Consider the following 25,571-nt stretch of genomic DNA (forward strand, 5'->3'; position numbering starts at 1 on the left):
GCCCTCAAGTCAGGTAACATCAGCCACAGTGCCTTCAGTTGTGAGAAGCAGATCATAGAATGGATGAAAATAGTTTACTGTCAAATAATGCAAAGAGTACCCCCTTATTCTTGGCTCATCAGGCGTACACACTCACTGCACTCGCTTACGGTAATCGAACCTCGGACGTCAGCGCTAGAGGGGCTTCGCAGCGGTGAAGTATTGCTTTTAAATTTTAATTAAGAAGAAAAGAAAACCTTTTTAAATTAAGTCTTAAAAAGAGGTGTAAAGATATTGACAATAAGCTACGCAAACCCACCAAGACATGCAATCGTTTAAATCAAGGCGCGAGTCGAAAAACACCATCCCATAATATTAGTTAGCGATTAACACATTTCTATATGTATTGTAAGCATACAATACAACTGATAGTATGTTGCGCTTATTTATCTGGTGTACCGACATTTTTGCGCGTTTAACGGCTGAAATCTAACGTGGTTTGTGCCCTTCAGAATGAAAATAGTTTGCATTTACCTTTTTAATAAAAGGCGAGCTTTTAAGCCTGAGAAATCACCCCGTAAATGCACACGTTTAATTGCACATGTGTTAATATGTATGCTTACACAGTATTAAAAGACACTCAACAATTACACAGTATTAAAAGACACTCAACAATTAACGTCATTTACTTCCTCGTTTTCAGTTCACGTGATTACGTAGAAGGCGTAATACGTGATGACGTGATACGTGACTCCTCCATTAGAGTATAAGGACAAAAAACAGGTTCCAGTTATGACTATTACGCGTAGAATTTCGAAATGAAACCTGCCTAACTTTTGTAAGTAAGCTGTAAGGAATGAGCCTGCCAAATTTCAGCCTTCTACCTACACGGGAAGTTGGAGAATTAGTGATGAGTGAATCAGTCAGTCAGTCAGTCAGTCAGTCAGTCAGTCAGTCAGTCAGTGAGTCAGTGAGGGCTTTGCCTTTTATTAGTATAGATATATATGTGGATGTATATATGTATATGTATATATAGATAGATAGATAGATAGATAGATAGATAGATAGATAGATAGATAGATAGATAGATAGATAGATAGATAGATAGATAGATAGATAGATAGATACTTTATTAATCCCAGGGGGAAATTCACACACTCCAGCAGCAAAAAATATTAAATTAAAGAGTAATAAAAAATGCAGGTAAAAAAACAGACAATAACTTGAATAATGTTCAACATTTACCCCCTCTGGTGGAATTGAAGAGTTGCATAGTTTGGGGGAGGAATGATCTTCTCAGTCTGTCAGTGGAGCAGGACAGTGACAGCAGTCTGTCGCTGAAACTGCTCCTCTGTCTGGAGATGACACTGTTTAATGGATGTAGTGGATTCTCCATAATTGATAGGAGCCTGCTGAGTGCCCGTTGCTCTGCTACGAATGTCAAACCGTCCAGCTCTATGCCAACAATAGAGCCTGCCTTCCTCACCAGTTTGTCCAGGCGTGAGGCATCCTTCTTCTTAATTCTGCCTCCCCAGCACACCACTGCGTAGAAGAGGGCACTCGCCACAAACATCTGATAGAACATCTGCAGCATCTTACTGCAGATGTTGAAGGATGCCAGTCTTCTAAGGAAGTACAGGCGACTCTGTCCTTTCTTGCACAGAGAATCAGTATTGGCAGTCCAGTCCAATTTATCGTCCAGCTGCACTCCCAGGTATTTATAGGTCTGCACCCTCTGCACACAGTCACCTCTGATGATCACGGGGTCCATGAGGGGCCTGGGTCTCCTAAAATCCACCACCAGTTCCTTGGTTTTGCTGGTGTTCAGTTGTAGGTGGTTTAAGTCGCACCATTTAACAAAGAAAAAAAACAGATATGTGTATATGTAGATATGTGTATATGTAGATATGTGTATATGTAGATATGTATATATGTTTATGTATATATATGTTTACATAACCTCTTTAACACACTACTTCTCCGCTGCAAATCGCGGGTATTTTGCTAGTATACTAATGAAAGGCAAAGCCCTCACTGACTCACTCATCACTAACTCTCCAACTTCCCGTGTAGGTAGAAGGCTGAAATTTGGCAGGCTCATTCCTTACAGCTTACTTACAAAAGTTAACCAGGTTTCATTTTGAAATTCTACACGTAACGGTCGACAACGTCCGCCACGTTAAACTTTCTTATTTATGGCCCCATCTTCACAAAATTTGGTAGGCGGCTTCCCTGCGCTAACCGAAACCGATGTACGAACTTATTTCAGTGGTATGACACCACTATCGTCCGCCATTTTGAACTTTCCAACGGTCTTTGTTACTTAATGGGCCCATCTTCAATAAATTTGGTACATGGGTTCCCAACGCTAACTGAATCCTACTTATGTACATATATACGTCCATAGCCTGCAGCTCGGTCCACACTCTGAATCCTCCAGGCACTCCTGAGCCTAATCTAATTTTGAAGGTTGGGGCACCAATAATGTTACTTAGAAACTTACAGCCACCGAAACTTTGTAATGGCACGAGACTTCAGGTCACATGCTTGCAAAAGATCCTAATTGAGGCAACTATTTTTACTGGCAGTGGCTCAGGGGAGAGAGTTTTTATTCCTGGCATCCCCGTTATACCCTCTGATCTCCCATTTCAATTCAAACGCCTCCAATTTCCAGTAAGGCTCTGCTTCGCAATGACAATTAATAAGTTTCAGGGACAGACCCTACAAAAGGTTGGCATTGATTTGAGGCAAGATTGCTTTTCACATGGCCAACTATACGTTTCATGCTCAAGAGTAAGCTCAGCGCACAGCTTGGTCATATTACAACCGGAGGGGTGAACTGACAACGTGGTATACAAAGAGATCCTTAACAAATAATTATTGGTACATTTTCCCTCAGTTTATTATTTAAAATTTTAAAGCAGTACTTTGCCGCTGCGAAGCGCGGGTATTTTGCTAGTATCTTTATAAACACGTCTTCTCTCACTGATTCACTCTTTTTAAATGATCCGAGTTTAAATCAGGACTACAATCAAAATGGCAGAAAGAAAAGGGACTGAGAGAAAGATGGGAATCGAGAGCCAGAAGAGGAGATCAGAAGTGAAAGATCAAAAAGCCAAGTGAAACTGAAAATAAAATCCAAACTCGCAGTCGAAACACACAGCACCAGTTGTGATGTCTGACTTTTAAACACACGTGTGCTTATTCTTTATGTCACAGCCACAAACTCGGATAACGCAGAAGTCCAATGGACTGAATTTTATACTCCTTGATCTTTGACAAAAACGCTTAGTGTGACCCTAATTGTCACTTTGTAGGAACTCCTTTACAAAAGACACACAGAATAGTGACACATAAGAACTGAAAATGGCATCACAGGAACATAAAACAACTTGAAGTACCTAAAAGTGTAAAGAATTCAGAAGAAGTCATAACAGAACACAAAAACACTAAAGAACAAGAAAAACAGAATTACATTTGCAATATTAACATAATAAAAAAAATAAACACATATCATTACAGTAGCACAGCTGGACAAACATGGGGTACAAGACCACTGAGTAGATCACATCGGCCTTGGAGAAAAGTCCTACGCCACCCAAGTCCTGCAGTCCACAGCCTAACGAAGGCCTGAAATGCGGTGCTGACTTGTCAGCTGACTTTGTCTTTGGCTCATCTTCTCGTCGGCCATTAAGAAGATTTCAGTTGTTAGTTGAGAACATTCTCAGGCTGACTGACAGCTCATGTTCCACCTCCTCTGTCATTTTGGCCAATCCTGATTCTCAGTTCTGTGGCCCAGTGGCTGAGGTGCCACACTTGACATCCCAGTGATGCGTGTTCAGTTTCTGCCTGTCACATGCTGTGTGACCCTGAGTGAGTCACGTCACCTGTCTGTGCTGAGTAAGAATACAAGGAAAGAGCTGGACATGTAAAGTGAAGGGCCCTATATAAAATAATGGTGATGGCTTTGTCTTTTTTCGTATTTTTTATCTGGAATGTCTTAAATCAGATATATTAGAATACAAATTCTAATTTGTAAACTGCGTCTATTTGTCCATTTTGTGACAGTGACACTCAAACACATTTTTATTCTTCATTTGATTTTCATTTTTCTATGCCTTATTATTTTATCCTCTGTCTTATTTATTATTCAGTTTTATAAATTTGGTGCTTAAGTGGTCATGAAGAGCGGAGGCCTGTCCAGCGTCCAAACTCTCTACTTACCACCAAAGCTCTTCAGTCCACAGTGTCTGTGACAGCTGGTGTGTGCAGTGACGCTGAGAGAGACCCTCGCTATGACACAACAAGCCTGTCACCTTGAACCCGTGTCACTAGCCGGCTGAGTGGAGTTTGTCCATTGAGCTCAGGTTGCTGATAGGCCTTAGAGAAGATGACAGGACAGAGTGGAGCGTCACTGTGATCAGCTGGTGACCATCTGTGTGTCCCTCGTGGACTGGACTATCATGTCCTCCAGTGTCCCATCACCTCTCCTCTCACCTCACCCTTGTCACTTATTATCTTCGGCTCGTTGTGTTTATTTGTCCTCTTGTTTGTGTTGTATGTTTGTGACTAGCGCTCTATAAAATAAAGGCTGACTGATTTACCGCTGCTGTCACTGAACATCTGGAGAGGCTGGCATTTGTAAATGGCCTCCTGTCAATCATTTCAGTTGTGTCCTCAGTTGTGTCACCAACTCAGAGAAGTGCATCTGAACACTCAAGTGGAGGACAAGGTCACTCCTGTCCAGTGTGACGGCTGACGTCCTCTCATCACTCAGGGTAACCTGACAGACAGACGATGCTTCAGGTATATAGCGCCTTGAAGGGCAGCATTGGTGTGGAGTTCAAATTGTGTTTTAGTTCAAATGCTAGCAGCAGCCTGCTTGTAGTCATCATGTCACTTACTGAGACCCCCAGGGTCTGTCTGTCTCTCCTCATGTCCTCACTTCTGTCTCTTCTTCTCCACAGCCTGTCTCAATGTCGTTTCACCTCCAGATGTTGCTCAGCTCTCTACTCAGCTCTTTCTTCTCCACACTCACGACTGACTGAACTGAACCTGAGCAACAACAACAACATGGAGGACTCAGGAGTGGATCAGCTGTGTGAGGGGCTGAGGAGTGAAAACTGCAAATTACGGAAACTGAAGTAAGTGAACAACAAGGATGTGTGTGTGTGTGTGTGTGTGCATTGAATTTTATTTCTTCTGACTTTATGGCTCTTTATGTTCCACACCCACCATATAATCATTGTGTTTAATCAGGATAGACATCAGTGTCACACGTGAGCAGACAGATGGACGTGACGAGGACACAGCTTTAGATTTCTCTTGAATTGTTAAATTCTTAAAGACAGCATTGTGACCCTGAGCCCCTCTCCCACAGTGGTCTCTTTCATCCTCTCATCGTCCTTTTCTGTTCAGCCTTTTGTTTCATTTCTTGTCCCACAGTCCCATGTTGTCCATTCTTTATTTTGGTCTCGATTTTGTCCAAATCCTCTTGTTATGAACTAGAGCAGGGGTCCTCAATCACAGTCCTGGAGGGCTGCAGTGGCTGCAGGTTTTTGTTCTAACCCGGTTGCTTAATTAGAAAGCAATTCTTGCCAGTAATTTAATTTCATGGCTTGTTAGTGCTTTAACTCTGCCATGTCAGGTAATTCTCATATCCTAGAGTTTCTTCCCCTTTCCAAGGATATCAAATGACCTGAAGGCTAAAACAGACGAGTCATTCTCAGCCCTTCACTTTTTTCTCTTCACTTTCCTTCCAAGTATTTAATTAAACCCAATAGTGCATGATAAATACACAGGTGTAAATGGAAACAAGATAAATGGAGAAATGCTGGTCTCTTTTGTCATTTGCATGTTATTGCTAATTAGGAGCAATTAAAAACCAAGAATACAGCTGTTTAAGACTAAAATAAGCAATAAGGGTTCAAAATCTTAACGAGCGAGACAACTAAAAGTGAAGCAGAAGTCTTACTTGAGCAGTAAGGGCTTCTTATTAGGCAATTGGGTTGGAGCAAAAATCTGCAGCCCTCCAGGACCATGATGGAGGACCCCTGAACTAGTTTTCCAATTATTTATTTATTTATTTATTTATTTATTTATTTATTTATAAAGCACTTTAGAAACAATATCAAGGCTGACCAAAGTGCTGTACAATAAAAACCCAACATATCAGACACACAATAACCAATGGTAAAAGAAACAGAAACACATAAACACATAAGAGCTGAAGAGATTCATAATATAAAGTAAACAGACAGTCAACATTTCACACTTGGTTAAAGGCCTGGGTGTAAAAGTGCATATTTAAATAAGATTTAAAGACAGCAAGTGAAGGAGCCTGCCTAATGTGCAATGGCAAATCGTTCCAGAGTTTTGGGGCTGCAACTGACAAAGCCCAATCACCTCGGAGTTTGCATTGTGTCTTAGGAACACATAAAAGCATCTGGTCTGCTGACCTGAGAGAGCAAGACGGTCCATAAGGGGTGCAGCAGTTCTGACAGATAAAATGGGACACAACCATTATAGGATTTAAAAACAAAAACAAGGATCTTAAAATGGATTCAAAAGTGAACTGGAAGCCAGTGAAGGGCAGCCAAAATTGGGGTAACGTGCTCATGCTTGTTTGTACCAGTTAAAAATCGAGCAGTGGCATTTTGCACCAGCTGTAGGCGAGCAATGGAGGCCTGGCTAATTCCAAAAAGAAGCACATTGCTGTAATCTAGACGAGAGGTTATAAAAGAATGTATCACTGTTTCAAGGTTATATTTAGACAAAGCAGGCTTCATTTTTGACAGCTGCCTCAACTGGAAAAAGCAATGTAAGTCCCAAATAATACAAATCAAAATGACCACAAGAGGGGGTAACCATCAAACCCTGACTAGTCACTAAAAGTCACCAGAAATGCTCTAAGGTACAAAGTAAACTGCACAGAGCACAAGAGTAGTTGCTTGAAACCACAAAGGGAATCCAACGCCAACAATGTCCCAATTTGCAAAATCCAAGAATGAAAAAAAAAAAAAATCATATCTCCAGTAATGAGTGACAGCACAAGAATAGTCACAAATGCAGCTAAACTCATCACAGCACAAGTGCTTTCCAAATGAACCGTAGGGGACTGTAGGCTTTTCTCAGTCTTCTCCCTTGATGGTGATGGACAGGTAGTCCTGCATCTTGGGGGACCACACACAAAGCACATGGAGTGTAGCAAACAATCTTTAAACATAAAGAAACTAAATAATCAAGGTGACGTGTCACTGAGGTACTGCAGATTGTGAAGTGGTGCCCTCTTGTGTTTGTAACTCACACTTGTGTTTCTTGTGGACATTTAAAAGAAACATCTCCTTTTAAAATAAGTGCAGGCTATCAAGTGCCTTTCTAATCAGTCCAGTATATAGCACCTCTTTATGTTCTTATACTCATGTTCAGCTGCAGCTTGCTGATGTGATTAGAGGTTCAAACTCCCGGCTTCACAAATCCTAGTAAACATGTGAAATTCACCCATGACATTAATGTCAGAGGGATGACAGACACTGAGGAGGCAACAGAGTGAATTCACAGAGACCTGGACAAATTTCAGAACTGGGCGATCACCTAGAAAATAGAATTGAATGTTGAAATGTGCTACATGTGGGCAAAATTAACATCAGTCCTAACTACAAGATGGAGACACTGAGTTTACAGGAGCAGAACTCTGAAGAGCATTTTGGGACTTAAGTTGACTGAAGTAAGCAATGTACAGTACAGAAGTAATTAATAAGGCAAATTAAATGTTAGGTTACATTATTACAACTGTTGAATTTAAATCAAGAGGTGTTCTGCTCAAACTATGTAATACATAGCTGAGACCACAGGAGTGTTGTGTGCAGTTCTGATCACTACAGTACAAGAAAGACACAGCAGCACTTGAAGCTGAGAAGAGGAGAGCAGCCAAGTGCATCATGGGACTTAAGGACATGTCCTACTGTGACAGACTCAGAGAATTCAACCTGTTTAGTCTCAAGCAGGGGAGACTGTGTGGGGACCTCTTCCAGGTATTTAAAATACTCAAAGGCACTGATAAAAGAGAATCAGAAACATTCAGGGTGAGTCACATACTTGAGGACAGTGGAAATGAAGGGGAAGTGAATTTTAAATGGAGGCCAGGAAGACATTTTATATGCAAAGGATTGAGTGACTCTGGGACAATTAATGAAGACAATGAATTGAAGCAGAAAACCTTTAAGAAAAATCTGGATAAGATGTTTGGACAGTTTTGCCATCATCCTGTTTTCGTCAACAGCTTCCAGTGTGTCCAGGGTTCACCCTCCGATAGTGCAGACTTTCTTAATAAGTTTGTTCAGACCTTGTGCTTCTTTTGACCTCAGGCTGCTACCCCAGGAGACTGTTGTGTTGAACACCACAATGGCTACTATGGACCTGAGTCTCCTTAGCAAGTCCAGTCTTCTCTGGCCTTTCTTGTTCAGCGCCTCTGTGTGGTCAGACTAGTCTAATTTGTTGTTTATGAGGACCCCCAGGTCTTTGTAGCTGTGCACCACATCTTTGTCCTCCCCCAAATGGTAAAATGGGGGAGTGTGCGGGTGGGGGGGGGGAGCAAGGTACAATTTATCTCTGCATTTTACCTTTACAATTGTCAGTGCCAACATAATGACAGACTCCTGGGCCATGCTACTCGACAATGACAATATGAAATCAGTGTTAAAGATAAATCTGAAAAGACACTTCTTTTACTTAAGATTAGAAAATGTTCCCAAACATTCAGTAGCAGTGTCTCTCTGACCAGCCATTGAACTTTGTAAGCTGGAATGTCAAAGGCCTCAATCACGATATAAAGAGTAAAAAAAAAATATTATCCTAACTCACACGCCACAAGGCTAACACAACATTTCTACAGGAGATTTGATTAATAAGTACGGACCAGTTTCGACCGCAAAGATATTGGATTACACAAATTTTTCACTCCAGCTATACAAAAAAAAAAAAAAAAACAGAGGTGTGAGAATTATAATAAATAAAGCAATTAAATTTGTAGTATCAGATGCAGTATCTGATCTCAAAGGGTGCTATGTCACGGCAATGGGTAATTTATACATTTTAAAGTAATTTTGATAATACACACCTAATGTGGGTGATAGGTATCAAGAAACATATCCAAGACATATTGGCAACCATTCCCAATATGAGCATTCAGAAAATTATAATGGCTGGAGATTTTATTGTGTATTAATTCCAAACCAGGTTATTGTTTTTTTTTTTTTTTTTTTTTGTATCAGTATGCTGCTGCTGGAATATGTGAATTTCCCCTTGAGATTAATAAAGTATCTATCTATCTATCTATCTATCTATCTATCTATCTATCTATCTATCTATCTATCTATCTATCTATCTATCTATCTATCTATCTATCTATCTATCTATCTATCTATCTATCTATCTATCTATCTATTGGTGTGAAGTTCCAATTGTTTTCAGTTCAAATGCTAGCAGCAGCCTGCTGTTCAGTGACACACCTGAGCTTCCAGCTCTACTTGTAGTCATCATGTCACTTACTGAGACCCCCGATGGTCGGTCGGTCGTCTGTCTGTCTGTCCTCACTTCTCTCTCTCCTTCTCCACAGCCTGTCTGAATGTCGTCTCACCTCCAGATGTTGCTCAGCTCTCTCCTCAACTCTTTCTGCTCCACACTCACGACTGACTGAACTGGACCTGAGCAACAACAACATGGAGGATTCAGGAGTGAATCAGCTGTGTGAGGGGCTGAGGAGTGAAAACTGCAGATTAGAGAAACTGAAGTAAGTGAACAACAAGGGTGTGTGTGTGTGTGTGTGTGTGTGTGTGTGTGTGTGTGTGTGTGTTTGTTGAATTTTATTTCTTCTGACTTTATGGCTCTTTATGTTCCACACCCACCATATAAACATTGTGCACCTGAGCAGACAGATGGACATGATGAGGACACAGCTGCAGATTTCTCTTTAATTGTTAAATTCAGCATTGAGACCCTGAGCACCTTGCCCACAGTGGTCTCTTTTGTCTTCTCGTTTCCTTTCTGTTCAGCCTGTTGTTCTTTTCCTTATCCCAGAATCCCACATTGTCCATTCTTTATTTTGGTCTTGACCTTGTCCACATCCTCTTGTTATGAACTAGAGAGTCCCAAGCACGTAAGTCCCAATTAATACAAATCAAAAAGTCTACAAGAGGGGGGTAACCATCAAACCAGACTGGTCACCAAAAAGAGCAATGGAGAATCTTTATAAATACAAAAGTTCATTTTCACAAAAAATGCTATAAGGCACAAAATAAACTCCAAACAGCACAAGAGGAGTTGATTGAAACCACAAAGGGAATCCAAGGCCAACAATGTTCCAATACACAAAACCCAAGAATGGGAAAAAAATCAAAACTCCAGTAATGAGCAAAACTACAAGAACAGCCCAGCCACAAATGAAACTAAACTCATTACAGCGCAAGTGCATTCACAGTGAACTGTAGGAGACTGTAGGTTTTCCTCAGTCTTCTGCCTTGATGGTGATGGGCAGGTAGCCCTGCATCTTGGAGGACCACCTACAAAGCACATGGAGCCTAGCAAACAATATTTAAACATAAAGAAACTAAGTAATCAAAAAATAAAAACATAAAAAATGAACAAAGAAAGCAAAAAAGTGACCTTTGAATCCCAGTCAGGAGAAAAACACTGGCTGATAAAAATGACAATGGGAAAGGTCACAGTAGGAGAGTCAAAAGGATTAGAATTTCGGAGTGTGAACAGTAAGGTGAGACAGGAGGTGACCACAGGAGGACAGACAGCTCTACAGGTGTCCATCATTATTGGCGAGTCTTCTGTGAAGGTCAATTTCTATCAAAAATGGTCAGTTAAACGAGACATAAGCCACAGATCTGTAGAGGAGGGGCACTGAAATAGTCAGTTGGTTTTGTGAACAATAGGCGACACACATTGTGTAACATGTCCAGAGACACTGAGAGGAATTCTGGGAAGGTGACTTGTCACTGAGGTACTGCAGAGTGTGCAGTGGCGCCCTCTTGTGTTTGTAACTCACACTTGTGTTTCTTGTGGACATTTAAAAGAAACATATCCTTGTAAAATAAGTGCAGGCTATCAAGTGACTTTCTAATCAGTCCAGTATATAGCGTCTTTTATGTTTTTATACACGTGTTCAGCTGTAGCTTGCTGGTGTGATTAGAGGTCCAAACCCCCGACTTCACAAATCCTTCTTTTGTCATTTCAATCCACACATCTCAGGTCCTCAATGTCAGCAGACAATCAAATGGCCGACTAGAGATATGAATATTCTGAGTGTCACTACACAGCCTTTAAGAACTCCTGTCACACTCGCCCTGTGTCCCCTGTCACTCTGGTCACTCCATCGTAATTCTTAATAAAGCATTGGCTTTTCTATTTTTATAAACTGAGTGACAGGTAATCCAGAAATCAAATCTGCTGAAGAATATTGTCCATCTAGATTCTCTGCTGTTTAATTGTTTAGCATTTTTAAATCCTCTAAGTTTTTATGATCAGTGTGTATAATAGAAGGACACACAGCTCCTTCACACCAGTGGTGACACTCCTTAAGGAACAACGTCATGGTCAACAGTTTGTGATTTACTACATTAGAATTATTTTCAGTTTTCATTAAAAATATGCCAGAGTTGAACATGACTTGTGTCTGAATGCTCTGTGACAGAATCCCACGCACTTTTATATCAGATGTGTCTGCTTCACCGGTGAATTATAGCACCATGTCAGGATGGCTCAGCACAGGAGCAGAAGAGACGAGAATCTTTAAACAGTCAAAGGCTTCTTCAGCTTCAGGATTTCACACAAATGTCAAGGAGTTGGGTTGTTGGCTCACACAAAGGACAAATAAAAAAGAAAAACATTACATATTCATATTATTAATGCCTTCCAGTATACAAGTTAAAGTCTACAGAATAGCAATTTCCCCACACCTATAACCAGTTTGAACCCCCAAGTTTGTCTTGTCCAGTTAACCAGCAGCTTTTATGGCTGAGCTCACGGTAGCTTTTCAATAGTTGGGCTCGTAAGAATCTGCCACAATATCTTGTATGTGTGTAGAGGCTTTAAAATGGTTGCTGATGATTTGAAAGAAGGCAGACACACCAATATCCGGATTCTGGCGTTTATTCTGCAACAGTGTCATCCAACTAAATGACAAGCAGTAAGGGGCACAGTCAACACACGCAGCGACAGGCGCTCTCTCAGTCTCCTGGAACAGCGTCATCCAGCTTTTCTAATATATATATATATATATATATATATATATATATATATATATATATATATTTATATACACAAATATAATAAATACAAAATTACACAAAATAAATAATGAAATTACAGTGCATCCAGAAAGTATTCGCAGCGCATCACTTTTTCCACATTTTGTTGTTACAGCTTATTCCAAAATGGATTAAATTCATTTTTTCCCCTCAGAATTCTACACACAACACCCCATAATAACAACGTGAAAAAAGTTTACTTGAGATTTTTGCAAATTTATTAAAAATAAAAAAATTGAGAAAGGACATGTCCATAAGTATTCACAGTCTTTGCTGTGAAGCTCGAAATTGAGCTCAGGTGCATCCTGTTTCCCCTGATCATCCTTGAGATGTTTCTGCAGCTTAATTGAAGTTCGAAACCACCAGGACTCTTCCTAGAGCTTTCCGGCCATCTAAACTGAGTGATCGGGGGAGAAAGGCCTTAGTCAGGGAGGTGACCAAGAACCCGATGGTCACTCTGTCAGAGCTCCAGAGGTCCTTTGTGGAGAAAGGAGAACCTTCCAGAAGGACAACCATCTCTGCAGCAATCCATCAATCAGGCCTGAATGGTAGAGTGGCCAGACGGAAGCCACTCCTTAGCAAAAGGCACATGGCAGCCCGCCTGGGGTTTGCCAAAAGGCACCTGAAGGACTCTCAGACCATGAGAAAGATAATTCTCTGGTCTGATGAGACAAAGATTGAACTCTTTGTTGTGAATGCCAGGCGTCACGTTTGGAGGAAACCTGGCACCATCCCTACAGTGAAGCATGGTGGTGGCAGCATCATGCTGTGGGGATGTTTTTCAGCGGCAGGAACTGGGAGACTAGTCAGGATAAAGGGAAAGATGACTGCAGCAATGTACAGAGACATCCTGGATGAAAACCTACTACAGAACGCTCTTGACCTCAGACTGGGGAGACGGTTCATCTTTCAGCAGGACAATGACCCTAAGCACACAGCCAAGATATCAAAGGAGTGGCTTCAGGACAACTCTGTGAATGTCCTTGAGTGGCCCAGCCAGAGCCCAGACTTGAATCTGATTGAACATCTCTGGAGAGATCTTAAAATGGCTGTGCACCGACGCTTCCCATCCAACCTTGATGGAGCTTGAGAGGTGCCGCAAAGAGGAATGGGCGAAACTGGCCAAGGATAGGTGTGCCAAGCTTGTGGCATCATATTCAAAAAGACTTGAGGCTGGAATTGCTGCCAAAGGTGCATCGACAAAGTATTGAGCAAAGGCTGTGAATACTTATGTACATGGGATTTCTCAGTTTTTTTATTTTTAATAAATTTGCAAAAACCTCAAGTAAACTTTTTTCACGTTGTCATTATGGGGTGTTGTGTGCAGAAATCTGAGGAAAAAAATGAATTTAATCCATTTTGGAATAAGGCTGTGACATAACAAAAGGTGGATGCGCTGTGAATACTTTCTGGATGCACTGTAACACCAAATGAAACAAATACATTTCAATAGAAATCAAACCCTGTTCAAACAAGTGCAAAATATCTCTTTCTAAATTAAATACACATGTTCCATAAAAATAAACAGTTTTTGTTATCCTAATTAACCTTTTGAAAACCATACAAATGTAACAAATGCATATGAACAATAACAATGAAGGACAAAGTATAATTAACGTTGTAACATACCTATAAGAAAAGCAGTAAGGGGCACAGTCAACACATGCAGTGACAGGCGCTCTCTCTCTCAGTCTCCTGTAGCAAGCCAAACAATATGCTAATGAGGCTGGATCTCCATCAAATTAAACACTTTTTAAAATCCGTTTCTGCAGACCAAAAGAGATGACAGAACCTCAAGATACACCAAAAACCACATGACGTGATGCTTCTATGCAGTTTCAAACAGAACACACTATTTCAAAACTTGTCAGCTTACACAAGAGATGGAGATTATTGAGAAGCGTCTTACCTGCAACAGCATCATCCAGCTTTTGCCAGGAGTCTGCTGTTACGCTACATGTGTGTCCTATGGGTGTTTCATTAATTAAAGCCCCCCCTACAACAACAGGCAAACAGGAACTATTATACAAAAGATTCACTGATTGCATTCATATTAAACAAAATTTACAATATAGAAAACAGAAGCATTTCAGTATTAAAAAAAACATAGTTTTTAGAATGTTCACTAAAATAAAACATAATAAACTAAGTCAGCCACATATACAACATATGGATATTATGATGTGCACAATATACAATTTATGCTCTCCAGATATTACTATCCATCCATCCATTATCCAACCCACTATATCCTTACTACAGGGTCATGGGGTTCTGCTGGAGCCAATCCCAACCAACACAGGGCGCTAGGCAGGAAACAAACCCCGGGTAGGACGCCAGCCCACCACAGGGCACACACACACACACACACACACACACACATCAAGCACACACTAGGGACAATAATAGGATCGCCAATGCACCTAACCTGCATTTCTTTGGACTGTGGGAGGAAACCCACACAGACACTGGGAGAACATGCAAACTCCACTCAGGGAAGTGCCCATAAAATGTTGTTTACGCTTTTTGAAACTTCAGAGGCTCCATATAACACAGCATAAGAAGAGAAAACAATGCTTATCTCAACAGGCTTCTTTAAATTTAAAGGTGAATTCTTGAGATCAGAGATTTCTTTAGATGCCGGTAGGCACAGAAGGCACTGCATTTTATATGAATCACCTTTGAATTTTATATCTTTGATTGAAGTGTTCAAATACGACTCTGGGGAAAATAATTACGACTTTAGGGAAAATGCAAAACCAGTTTCCATCTCTTAACAGTGAGTGGGAAAGCATGGGAATGAATGAGCAGAGGAAGGCGCTGCAAAGAGTTTATTTTGAATGATATGAAACACAAACATAGCTGATTGGTCTCCTTTATGAATTCATATTAATAACAGTTTAGTCTAAGTAACGAATAGCGAGGACATGCTAGAGAATGTATTAAAGTTAAAAGTACACTATTTGATCTCAAAATGTAGTAACATAAAAATAAAAGTAACCATGAATGAAATTTACTCAAGTAAAATACAAATAGCTGAAAAATGTACTTAAGCAAAGTAACAAAGTAGTCGTACTTCATGATTTTACACCTCGGAGTTATCTGGATACATCTGCCATTTGTGCAACCGGCTGAACCTCAACTGAAAAACAAGTCCTATTCAAGTAAAGCCTCATCAGCTAAGTCTCAGTTTCCTAAGTGCGCTTCGTGGACTGACTGATGGCGGGTTGGCAGATACTCAGGGTTCTTATTAGGCATCCTGGAAAAACACATTTGAACTGTCATCTTGGAAAGAATGTCCTCCATCACAGAGCCAAGAGTAATAATAAATATGACTACTGACATGTCTATCCCTTCACAGTGTGACTGTGCTGCTGCCTCACACTCATAGAAGGTGTACAATTGCCAAACAGGGCAGAGTGTTGGCTCTGAGATTAGGGATCTGTGCTGGCAATCAGAAGTTTGCTGCTTCAAATGCTAAAGATGATTCCACTTCGTTGGGCCCATGAGCAAGGCCCTTAACCTACAGTTGCTCCGTCCGGCATATGATGTTATCCTGCTTCCAGCCCTGCAGGGGAAACTGGGGGGCTGGTTCAGGATTGGCATTCCAGTCACTGTAATAAACCTCACACTGTTCAATCCCAACTCAACTAGTGAGGTGCCAAGGTGCCGTGCACTCAGGTCCTACTCTGGGGTCCTGAGGTGGTGGATGTGGAAACTCGCTGTATCAGCACAGGCTCCTAACCTCTTTTTTGTCAAATGCGTGAATTCTCTGTGACTGATGGCCTTTGGTGTACACTCAGAATTTGAACCCATGTCTCTTGATTTAAAATGTTTTAGCATTGTATCTGAATATTTATGATATTGTTTGTAAACATTCATAAAGTCCCTGCCATCTTTAGTCCTCCCACTTTCTGTCCACTGGCCTGACCTGCCAAATTTACTGGAAAAGAGACATTAGAGAAAACAGTAAAGTCAGTCCTGAAGAAATGATCAACTATTGTGAGAATTTCAAACAGTGAGGACACAAAGATGGCAGTCATGTGACCCCCAAGTATCCTGTCTAGTCATGTGATGAAGTGCTGTGCATTTCCAGTCTCAGCCAGCAGATGGCAATGTCAGCACATCACCCATTCATTTGATCAAATCTCTTGAACTGAATGTGTAGAGCTGGGACTGGACAGCAGTGGTCAGCAGTCATGGGGGTCACTTCACAGTCTACTCAGACAAAGAGACTCTCACAACATCTCTGTGCTGGACTTTGTGATGCTGACCATTTGTAGAAAGAGTAAGAAAACTGAGCTCAGCACCACTGAGGCCTTTATTTGACAGAGGTCAGCTGGTCAATGGCACCAGTCAGTATGTCAGGTCTGAATGAGCGAGGACAGAAGTGTCACATGTCAGTCGTGTCCTCACTGTCCATTATGTCATTGATCTAAAGTATAGGTCTACTCTTAACTAGTCTAGTCTAGTCTAATCAAGGTGTCACAATAGACCTGATAGAGTGTCCTCATTGTCTACTCTGGATGTCACCTTCAAGTCAGACAAAGTGTCCACATTTTCTGATTGGTGAATGACAGACAGAATTCTGAGTTTGTCACTCTGTTCTCTCACGTGGAGAACAATGTAAGTTTAGGAGACCACCTTTCACCAGTCAGGATGACTTGAAGATCAAAAGACATACCCAGGAGTGCACTTCCTTTACAGGTAGCATATTGGTCTTGGGTTTAAATTAGGTTTCAGTTCAAGTGCGAGCAGGTCAGTGACACACTTGAGTGTCCAGCTCTGCTTGTAGTTGTCATGTCACTTACTGAGACCCCAGTGTGTATGTGTGTCTGTCTTTGTATTTATAGACACAATTAACACAGTGGGGGTCTCAATGTGGAATGGCTGAAGGTAGAATGAGAACTGAAAGACAAACAGACAATTTTAGATTATATACTGATGAGACTTACCTGAGATGGAGGTGACAAGTGTCTGAATGGGCATTTTAATGAGGTGACAATGATGAATATAAAGTGAGGGATTGTGGGAGAAATGATGACAATGAATATGGACTGACGTGACAGGTTCAGACTGTAACATTGACTCTTCTGACTTTATTAAATAGGCCATGCTGGTCACTCATTGTCCTCACATGGTGACAGTTGCTCTTCATGTTGTCCTATCAACAGTCCAGTCAAATTGTTACTGACATGTCTGACCAACAGGCCACATGTGGACATGAGAAACAGGAATGAACTGAAAAAGTCAGACAGCCATGAAATCCCTGCATGTGTCTTGTCTTCACACCACATGACGTCTGTCCCTCTGTGCTTTTCTTGTCTTCTTCTCCTCACAATCCCAGTGTCGTCTTCTTACATTTCTTCTCTAAATGTGTCTTACTACAGAGGAGACTCCAGCAGCACACATGCATTTTATTTTCTGCTCTTCATGCTTCTCTTTGACTTCTTATTTCATTCCCAAGATGCTCTTTTGTCTGCTGTGGTCAGTGTCTCACTATGGATGGACGTTGCGGTCAGCATAATCAGTGAGGTCTCAGTCTTTGTGACAACTGGCAGGACGTTTGTTTGGGTTACTCGGGTGTTGTGCGGCTTCTCTGTCAGTCTGTCTGTCCCTCCTCATGTCCTCCAGATCCAGAAACCTTCTGTAGTACGTCAAGGGACTGTGGAGGTCTGTGGTGCTTTTCAGTTTTCCCAGAATTCTTTTCTTTCCTTAGCTATCTTTATTGCTGCCCATTCTCCTACTCCCAGTTGTTCTTTGATGTCATCAACCCATCGTGTTGCTGGTCTTCCTACTCGCTGTTTCCAGTTTCTTGTTCTCTCTGTCATCATTGTGATGGGCCTCTCCTCTCCTATCCTGTGTATGTGACCTGAGAGGCCCAACTTGTGTTCCTGACACTTCTGTCTTTATCTCCACAGCCTGTCAGATTGTGGTCTCACCTCCCGATGTTGCTCAGCTCTCTCCTCAGTCCTTTCATCACCAAACTCACAACTGACGGAACTGAATCTGAGCAACAAGAACAACATGGAGGATTCAGGAGTGGATCAGCTGTGTGAGGGGCTGAAGAGTGAAAACTGCAAATTAGAGAAACTGAAGTAAGTGAATAACAAGTGTGAGTCAGAGTGAGTGAGTGTGTGTGTGTGTGTCTGTGTGTATGTGTGTGTGTGTTGAATTGTATTTCTGCTGACTTCATGGCTCTGACTGTTTTACCCCCACAATACAAACACTCTGTTTAATCAGGACAGACTGCAGTGTCAGATTTGGACAGACAGACAGATGGACGTGAGGTGGACTAAATAAATAAATGAAGACAGCATTGTGACCCTGAACCCCTCCCCCTCAGTGGCCACTGTCACCGTTCTCTTCATTCAGTCTTTAACTTTCTTTCTTGTCCCACAATGTCACACTTAATCTTATCCCCCATCCTCCTTTGTCACTTTCCTCCCTCACACTCTTCTGATGTCCTCACTAAAGTTTGTTAAAAGCTCCTAAAATAGAATTAGTAGGAGAAACACTGTGAGTGGGGGCAGAAGAGCTGACTAGAGTGGCTGTAGACAAACTGGAGCAGGACTGAGGTGACAAACAGGAACAATGAGTGCAGGACATCAGAGATAAGGAGAGACAAGAGAAGGAGAGAAAGAGAGAGAACTCAAAAGAGAAGAAAAAGAGAAATAATATAAGAGGACTGGGAGGAGTGTCATCAGTGTCTGGTTAGTCTGACATCAGTATGATCATCAGTATGATCATCAGTATGATCAGTATCAAGCTCTCCAGTGTCCAGCAGTGACTCTCATGTTGCATGGCATCCTACAAATCAGACAAAGTGTCTTCAATTCAGTTTTTTTATCCCTAGAGTGAAATTTAGTTTTTTATCAAGTTTTACAGACGAGACCACAACATAATGTTAAGGACATGTCACAAAATATACAGCCATCAAACATAAACTTAGTAAAATAAATATAATATAGCAGTGAGTGTAATATTTCTGGCAGAGCGTATTAGACATCAAAATTAAGCCAACATTTACTCTTAACTGATGACTGATGCAAATGGTACTTTTCATCATCTCATGATTTAAGGCTGTGGGTGTTTATTAAAATTGAATTTATTTAGAAAATTAATAGCAATTGGAATGAAACAGAACTTGAACTGGCTGATTTTTCTTCTCTGAACCTTCAACCTGTGATCTGATGGTGAAACCTGGATTGTGAATGTAGTGGACGAGTCTTGTCTGACAGAAGACCCTTTGATTTCTGTTACACTTGCTTGTTAAACAGCTCTGTGAGATGGGACTGTCCAGTCCTTGTTATTTTACTGCTCCATTTTACAATTTGGTTTATTGTGTTTTTGTTTTTGACATTAAGATTTCCAAACCAGGCTAGCAGTGCATAAATACAAACAGACTCAATACAAGATTTATAAAAGAGTGTCATCATGGAAGGACTCGCATTACAAAGACTCGGCTTCCTTAAACAGTTGAGCTGCTGCTGTCCCTTTGTGCCGATGGCTTCTGTGCTTCCCTTAAAAGTCAGCTGTGAGTCTTTGATTGTCCTCAGATATTTATAACTGTCAATGATCTCCACTGCCTGCTCTTTGGTGATTGTTTCTTGTTGGTGACTGGGTTTAGAAAACACTAATCCCACCAGTTCACAAAGTCATCTCCCACTGGACCAGGACTGGTTTCATTCACATTCAGTAGGCTAACAATCACTGAGTCATCAGCACATATTAAGATGAACCTGTCCTCAAATTTACTGAGACCACCATTAGTGTAGGGGAGTACAAAAGAGGTGAAAGAACAGACATTAGGGAACCTGAGGATGAGGACAACATGTCAGACATACAGCCATTGACTTTCACTCTTCAGTTCTTGCCTCTTAAAAATTCAATCAGCCATCCTACCAAACTGAAGTCGAAATTTAATTCTTTAATAAGTCTCTGTGCAAGAAGGTGAGGCTAAATGGTGTTAAAGGCTGAAAAGAATTCTACAAACAAGAGCCTTGCATGAGTCTTGGTGCTCTACTAGGGGTTAAATAAGACATGAAGCAAAGTGACATAAGAACATAAGACATTTGACAAACGAGAGGAGACCATTCATCCATTGAGGCCGTTTGTTTAGCTAATAGCTAAGCTGTCCCAAAAGCTCATGGAGATTCTTGTTAAAGTTCGTCAAGGCTTCTGTTTCAACTCCATGTCTCAGTAGTTTGTTCCGGTGTCCCACAACTCTTTGCGTAAAAACTTCTTCCTATCTTCAGTTTTAAATGCACTTCCTCTTAAATTTCACTGATGTCCTCAAGTATGAGATTCACCCTTAACTAGAAAGAATTCTGCTAGATCTCCTTTATCAATGCCTTTGAGGATTTTAAATACCTGGATGAGGTCCCCACACAGTCTCCTCTGCTCAGACTAAGCAGGTTGAATTCTCTGAGTCTGTCACAGTAGGACATGTCCGTCAGTCCCATGATGCACTTGGTTGCTCTCCTCTGCACAGCTTCAAGTGCTGCTGTGTCTTTCTTGTACTGTGGTAACCAGAACTGCACACAGAACTCCAGATGTGGTCTTACTAGTGCACTATATAGTTTGAGCACAACATCACTTGACTTAAATTCTACAGTTTTTATGATATAACCTAAAATGGTTGGCTTTTTCATTACTTCTGTTCATTTCTTAGTTAATGAAAATGTTGTGTGAACATAAACCCATTAATCCTTGTTAGAGGTCTCTTCCTGTAGGTCAGTGTCTCCCATCTTGTATTTATAATTGATGTTCCTTTTGCCCACGTGTAGCACTTTGGCTTTTTCTACATTATATTTCATTTTCCAGGTGTTCTTCCATTTCTGAAGCTTTTCCAGGTCTTTTTAAATTCTTTTTGCTTCCTCCTCAGTGTCTGCCATCCCTCCAATTTTTGTGACTCACCACAATCAATGTCATGGATATAAATCAGAAAAAGTAATTAGGGTCTGTGGACGAAAAGAATGCAGACTGACAGCAGGCAGGTGATATTTTCTTAGTTCTCTTTATTAGGAGAGGAAGTAGAGATTCAGAGAGCACAGTCTATTGCCGCAGGGCTCATCTGAACCCCGATCAACAGTTAGGGGGAGTTTTTTTATACCTGTTCATCTCATGATTAGTAAGACAGGTAAACATCCTTATCATCTAAGTAAAGTTAAGCAATATGTCTGAGCTAAGCATTATTTATGTCCCCAAGGCTGACCACAGGACAGACGCCTTGCACTTACACCCTGCAGTCTTGTGACCTTTTTACCCTGAGTCATTCACTTTGAGGAAGCTAACAAAAAAGGCAGCTTGAATCATATCCATGTAGAAACCATTTTCCTGAGCCCTTGGGTAACATATTTTTGTTAGTTCATAAACCAAGCTTTCCTTACTGGCAGAGTTACAAGCATTGCTTATGAAACTTAGTTACCAAACACACAGGGTATGAGGTGCTGAGGAGAACATTCTTCTTCTAGAGGTCCAAGGACAGACCCCTGAAAGACTCCACTGATGACCTCACTCCATTCTCCTCGTCTCTGTTATTCTTTGTCTCCTAATTAGAGATCCAGTTTTGTAGTTTACCTCTGATGCTTACAGCTTCTAAATTCAGAATTAATTCTTCGGTGTGGGCCAACTGAGTCAAAGACTTTTTGAAAGTCTACATGAATTATGTTATAGGCCTTGTTTTGTCAATTATTCCAATTGGTTCCTCTAAAAAATCTAAAAGATTGGCTTGGCAGGACTTTCCATTCATAAACTCATGTAGGCTGTTATTTAGTATATTATTTTCATTTCATTAATTTTTAAATGTATTTCTTATTATGTTTCTATAGTTTTGCATGGCACAGAAGTAAGACTAACTAGTCTATAATTAACTAGGATCCATTTTGACCCCCTTCTTGAAGATTGGAGTCACATTTGCAAATTTCCAGTCCTCCGGTGTTTCTCCTTTCTAAAGTGACTGCTCCTATCTGCCTAATAAGAGTTTATAGATGACGCCTTTCATGTCTTTCAATACAACTGGTGAGATCCCATCAGGTCGAGGGATTTTATTAGCCTTCAACATACTGAAAGCTTGAAACACGACTGACTTCTTTTTTAAAATCTATGAACTCAGACTTTTTTTTACTTCTACATGAGGCATTCCACTTGTTTTTTCCTTTACAAATTCTTAGGTGAAATATTTGTTCAGTTCATTTGCTGTTTCAATGTCATTATCAGTGATTTCTCCATTCATGTCCCTAAGGTTTCTTAAATTCTCTTTTATTGTCTGTTTACTGGAGTTGAACTAAAAAAAGACCTTATTGTTTGTTTTGGCTTCTTTAGTAATTTTTATTTCAGTTTCTCTTTTGATGTTTCAAATCTCTTGCTGTAGTGTCTGGTATTCCTCTATGTCACAATCTCTCTGTTCTTGGTTGGTTGGTTTGTTTGTTTTTATTGTTTATTTTCTGGTACAGTGATCTTTCAGTTTTAATCTTTTTATTATTCTCCTATTTATCCATTTTGGCTCATTTGAAGTCCTTTTGTTTTATTGGTTTTCAAAATGAACTCTTTTTGAGTCCGGATCAGAAGATCTCTGAAGTGACACCAACTGTCATTTAGAGTTGCTGAGGTTTTGCTTTCCCATTTGATGTTTTGTAGATACGTCCTCATCTCCATAAAGTCTGCTTTCCTCAAGTTAGAAGTCTCTGTTTTGGTGTACATTTGTGAGTTTTCAAAGATTATCTCACATTTAACCATGTCATGGTCTCAATTGTCTCAGTATCTTCTGTTTCAATTCCTCTGTCTTTATCGTTTGGGAAGATGAGATCTCGACAGGCATCGCCACACGTTGGGCTTGAGACCAACTGTGTGAACAGACAGCCATTTGCCATCTGCACCATTTCAGTTTCTTCTTTTGTATTTGAGAAAGGGGCTTCCCAATTAATGTTTGGAAAGTTCACATCCCCAATGACCACTACATCCTCTTTGTGGCACATCGGCCTTATTTGATTAAATAATACGTTATTATCTAACACATCAGAATTTGGCAGTCTGTAGGAAACTCCAGTAACCAGATCTCTGTCTTTCTTCCTTACTAGCTTAACCCCCAGTGATTCTGATGAGTTTCCTTCTTCCATCTTGAAGATGTCGCCCTGATTAGTATTGTTCACATACAGTGCCACACCTCCTCCTTTCCTTCCTTGTCTGTCTCTCCTGAAGCAGGTGTAGACACTAATATGATATTCCTCTCTGTCACTCTCATTCAGCCATGACTCTGTAATTCCTACAATATCAGAGTCCCAAGTCAATCATCTCACCTCTCATTCATGTATTTTATTTTTAATTCTTCATTATTAAGGATTAAACATTTTCACGAAGGAAAGTTACTTTTTCTGTTGTTGGTCGAGTTTTCTTTTTGTCGGTTGACTGTTTTTTGTTTATTCCTCAGTTTAAATGTCTGCTCAATTCCCTGAAGATTCTCACTCCTTGAATGTTTGTCCCTTTCTCTTGTAGATGTGGTCCATCTCGTCAGTAAATGAAATGTTTACAGTGACAGGCATTACAGTGGCTGAGAGAAGTCAAACCTTCTTGTTCACAACAGGCCTTCATCTACACATCATGGCTGAATATTAAATTCTGATCATGTCTTTTCCCTGATGCTGGAAGGACATCAAAGTAAATGTCTGATGTTAATTTGTCCTTTAGCTCGTCTCCAAGTCCCCTAAATGTGTTCTGCACAGAATATGCACTGGGTGTCCTCTGCCCCTCTCTAGTAGACTGGCAGTCAAACTGAAATGGATCTCATAACTCGGAGTTTTCTTTCTCAGGTTTCTCTTTAGAGGTTTTTCAAATGTTTTCATACAAGAGAAAATAGGGTGAAATGACACTTTTTATTGGCTAACTAAATAGATTACAAATGCAAGCTTTTGAGACAGCTAAGGCCCCTACATCAGGTAAGGTGTATGTTTTCATAGCCAGTGATGTCAGAGCCACTGGTATGAAGTCTTTTAGGTTTTTAGGGTTTTTGTTTTCAATGCCAAGTTTTAATTTCCGTTGAGCAGCTCGTGCCTCATTAGTATTTCCTCTTCTAAAGACACTTTTTCTTTTGATATAATAGATTTGCTGACCCAGGGTTTGTTGATCAGATAGACCTTCACACTTTTAGCTGAGATCAGCACGTCTTCACAAACAGAAACAGAGCTGCTGATCACATCACAAAGTTCAACTAAATCAGTGCAGGAGTCCATCAAAAGATCTCAGTCTGGACAATGAAAGCGGCCTTGGAGACTTTGGATTGAATCTTCACTCCAGAGCTTTACTGTCTTCTTGTGGACTTTTAAATTCCTAAAGAAAGTGTTGAATGTAAGAGATAGTGTGGAGTATTTTACAAGAGTGCTGCAGAATTACAAACAAAGTGCAAATCAGAAAATGTGTTTGTGCTTTTGGTGCCTTTGTTTAAGGCCTGGTGACAAAGGTTAGGCTTCTGATGCTTTGGTCTGAGTGTTCACTTTCAGCGTGTCAACTAAAGCTGTGATAATCGTCTCTGTTGACATCGATGGGTGAGCCTTAGGATGAATACAAACAACGGTGACAAATATTTGCGGAAATTCTCTGGACGAGTAGAGTGGTCTGAGTGACACGCTGAGCAGCTCAATGTCTGCAGAGCTCATTACTTTTCTGACTGTTACTGATTGAGATCCCCATTTATATACAGAAGGGCAGACATCACTGGGCCCTTTACCTGTGATGATGGTGTCTCAATGATGAGCTCCATAACACTGATGGACTCAGAGAGACACGTCTCCATAATGCAGGCTTCTCTGTATTCTGTCAGAACACAAACTTTAGTTTGTAATTCATCAAGTTGATTATGTAAGGACTGCACAGTCGCCATTATTAGGGTCAAAGTGAAATGTGTTGGGTTACCTGCTGCCTCAAACGAGCCCCTCCACATCTGACTGATTTCAGTGTCCTCCGCTTGTCACCTTCATCAGACTCATTCTGTCTCTTCAAGCGGAAAGATTTGGAAGGAGCTCTGGTCTGTGTCTGCACTCGGCAGGTACCTTTACAGTAGAAACTCCTGGCTGAACTGAATCACTCAGGTGAATAGAAGACGCATCAGGACACCAGCAAGAAAAGTGAAAAAGTATCACGAAAATAATAAAAACAAATAAAAGCAGACACTCCATAACACTTCAGGGACAAATATATTCCTTTATAACTGATCAGAAAATGAACCCATAATGAAAAATTAACTGCAACAATTTAAAAAAGTTCAACAAAGACAGAGACAAA

The 25,571-nt window shown here is 40.7% G+C and overlaps 1 protein-coding gene and 1 long non-coding RNA gene across 46 annotated transcripts in view; one reads left to right on the forward strand and one right to left on the reverse strand.

Annotated features, from left to right (window-relative positions):
• Positions 1-25,571, forward strand: part of LOC114644339 (NACHT, LRR and PYD domains-containing protein 3-like) — a 284,794-nt gene that overhangs the window by 179,865 nt on the left and 79,358 nt on the right. For 33 of the 45 annotated variants that reach the window (XR_007933987.1, XM_051921952.1, XM_051921987.1 and 30 more), the window contains 3 exons: positions 4,947-5,123; positions 9,596-9,769; positions 18,215-18,391. The exons of 1 other annotated variant lie outside the window; for it this stretch is intronic. Coding sequence is in view for 43 of the 44 variants with exons in the window: in XM_051921952.1 (XP_051777912.1) it covers positions 4,947-5,123; positions 9,596-9,769; positions 18,215-18,391 (528 nt within the window). In the remaining variant the exon portion in view is untranslated. The remainder of the gene's footprint in view (positions 1-4,946; positions 5,124-9,595; positions 9,770-18,214; positions 18,392-25,571) is intronic. 11 more of the 45 variants (XM_051921990.1, XM_051921978.1, XM_051921965.1 and 8 more) reach the window with 5 other exon arrangements.
• Positions 1-25,571, reverse strand: part of LOC127526439 (uncharacterized) — a 211,621-nt gene that overhangs the window by 127,528 nt on the left and 58,522 nt on the right. The gene's annotated exons all lie outside the window — the stretch shown is intronic.

The sequence above is a fragment of the Erpetoichthys calabaricus genome (genome assembly GCF_900747795.2).
Source record: "Erpetoichthys calabaricus chromosome 1 unlocalized genomic scaffold, fErpCal1.3 SUPER_1_unloc_7, whole genome shotgun sequence".
NCBI lineage: Eukaryota > Metazoa > Chordata > Cladistia > Polypteriformes > Polypteridae > Erpetoichthys > Erpetoichthys calabaricus.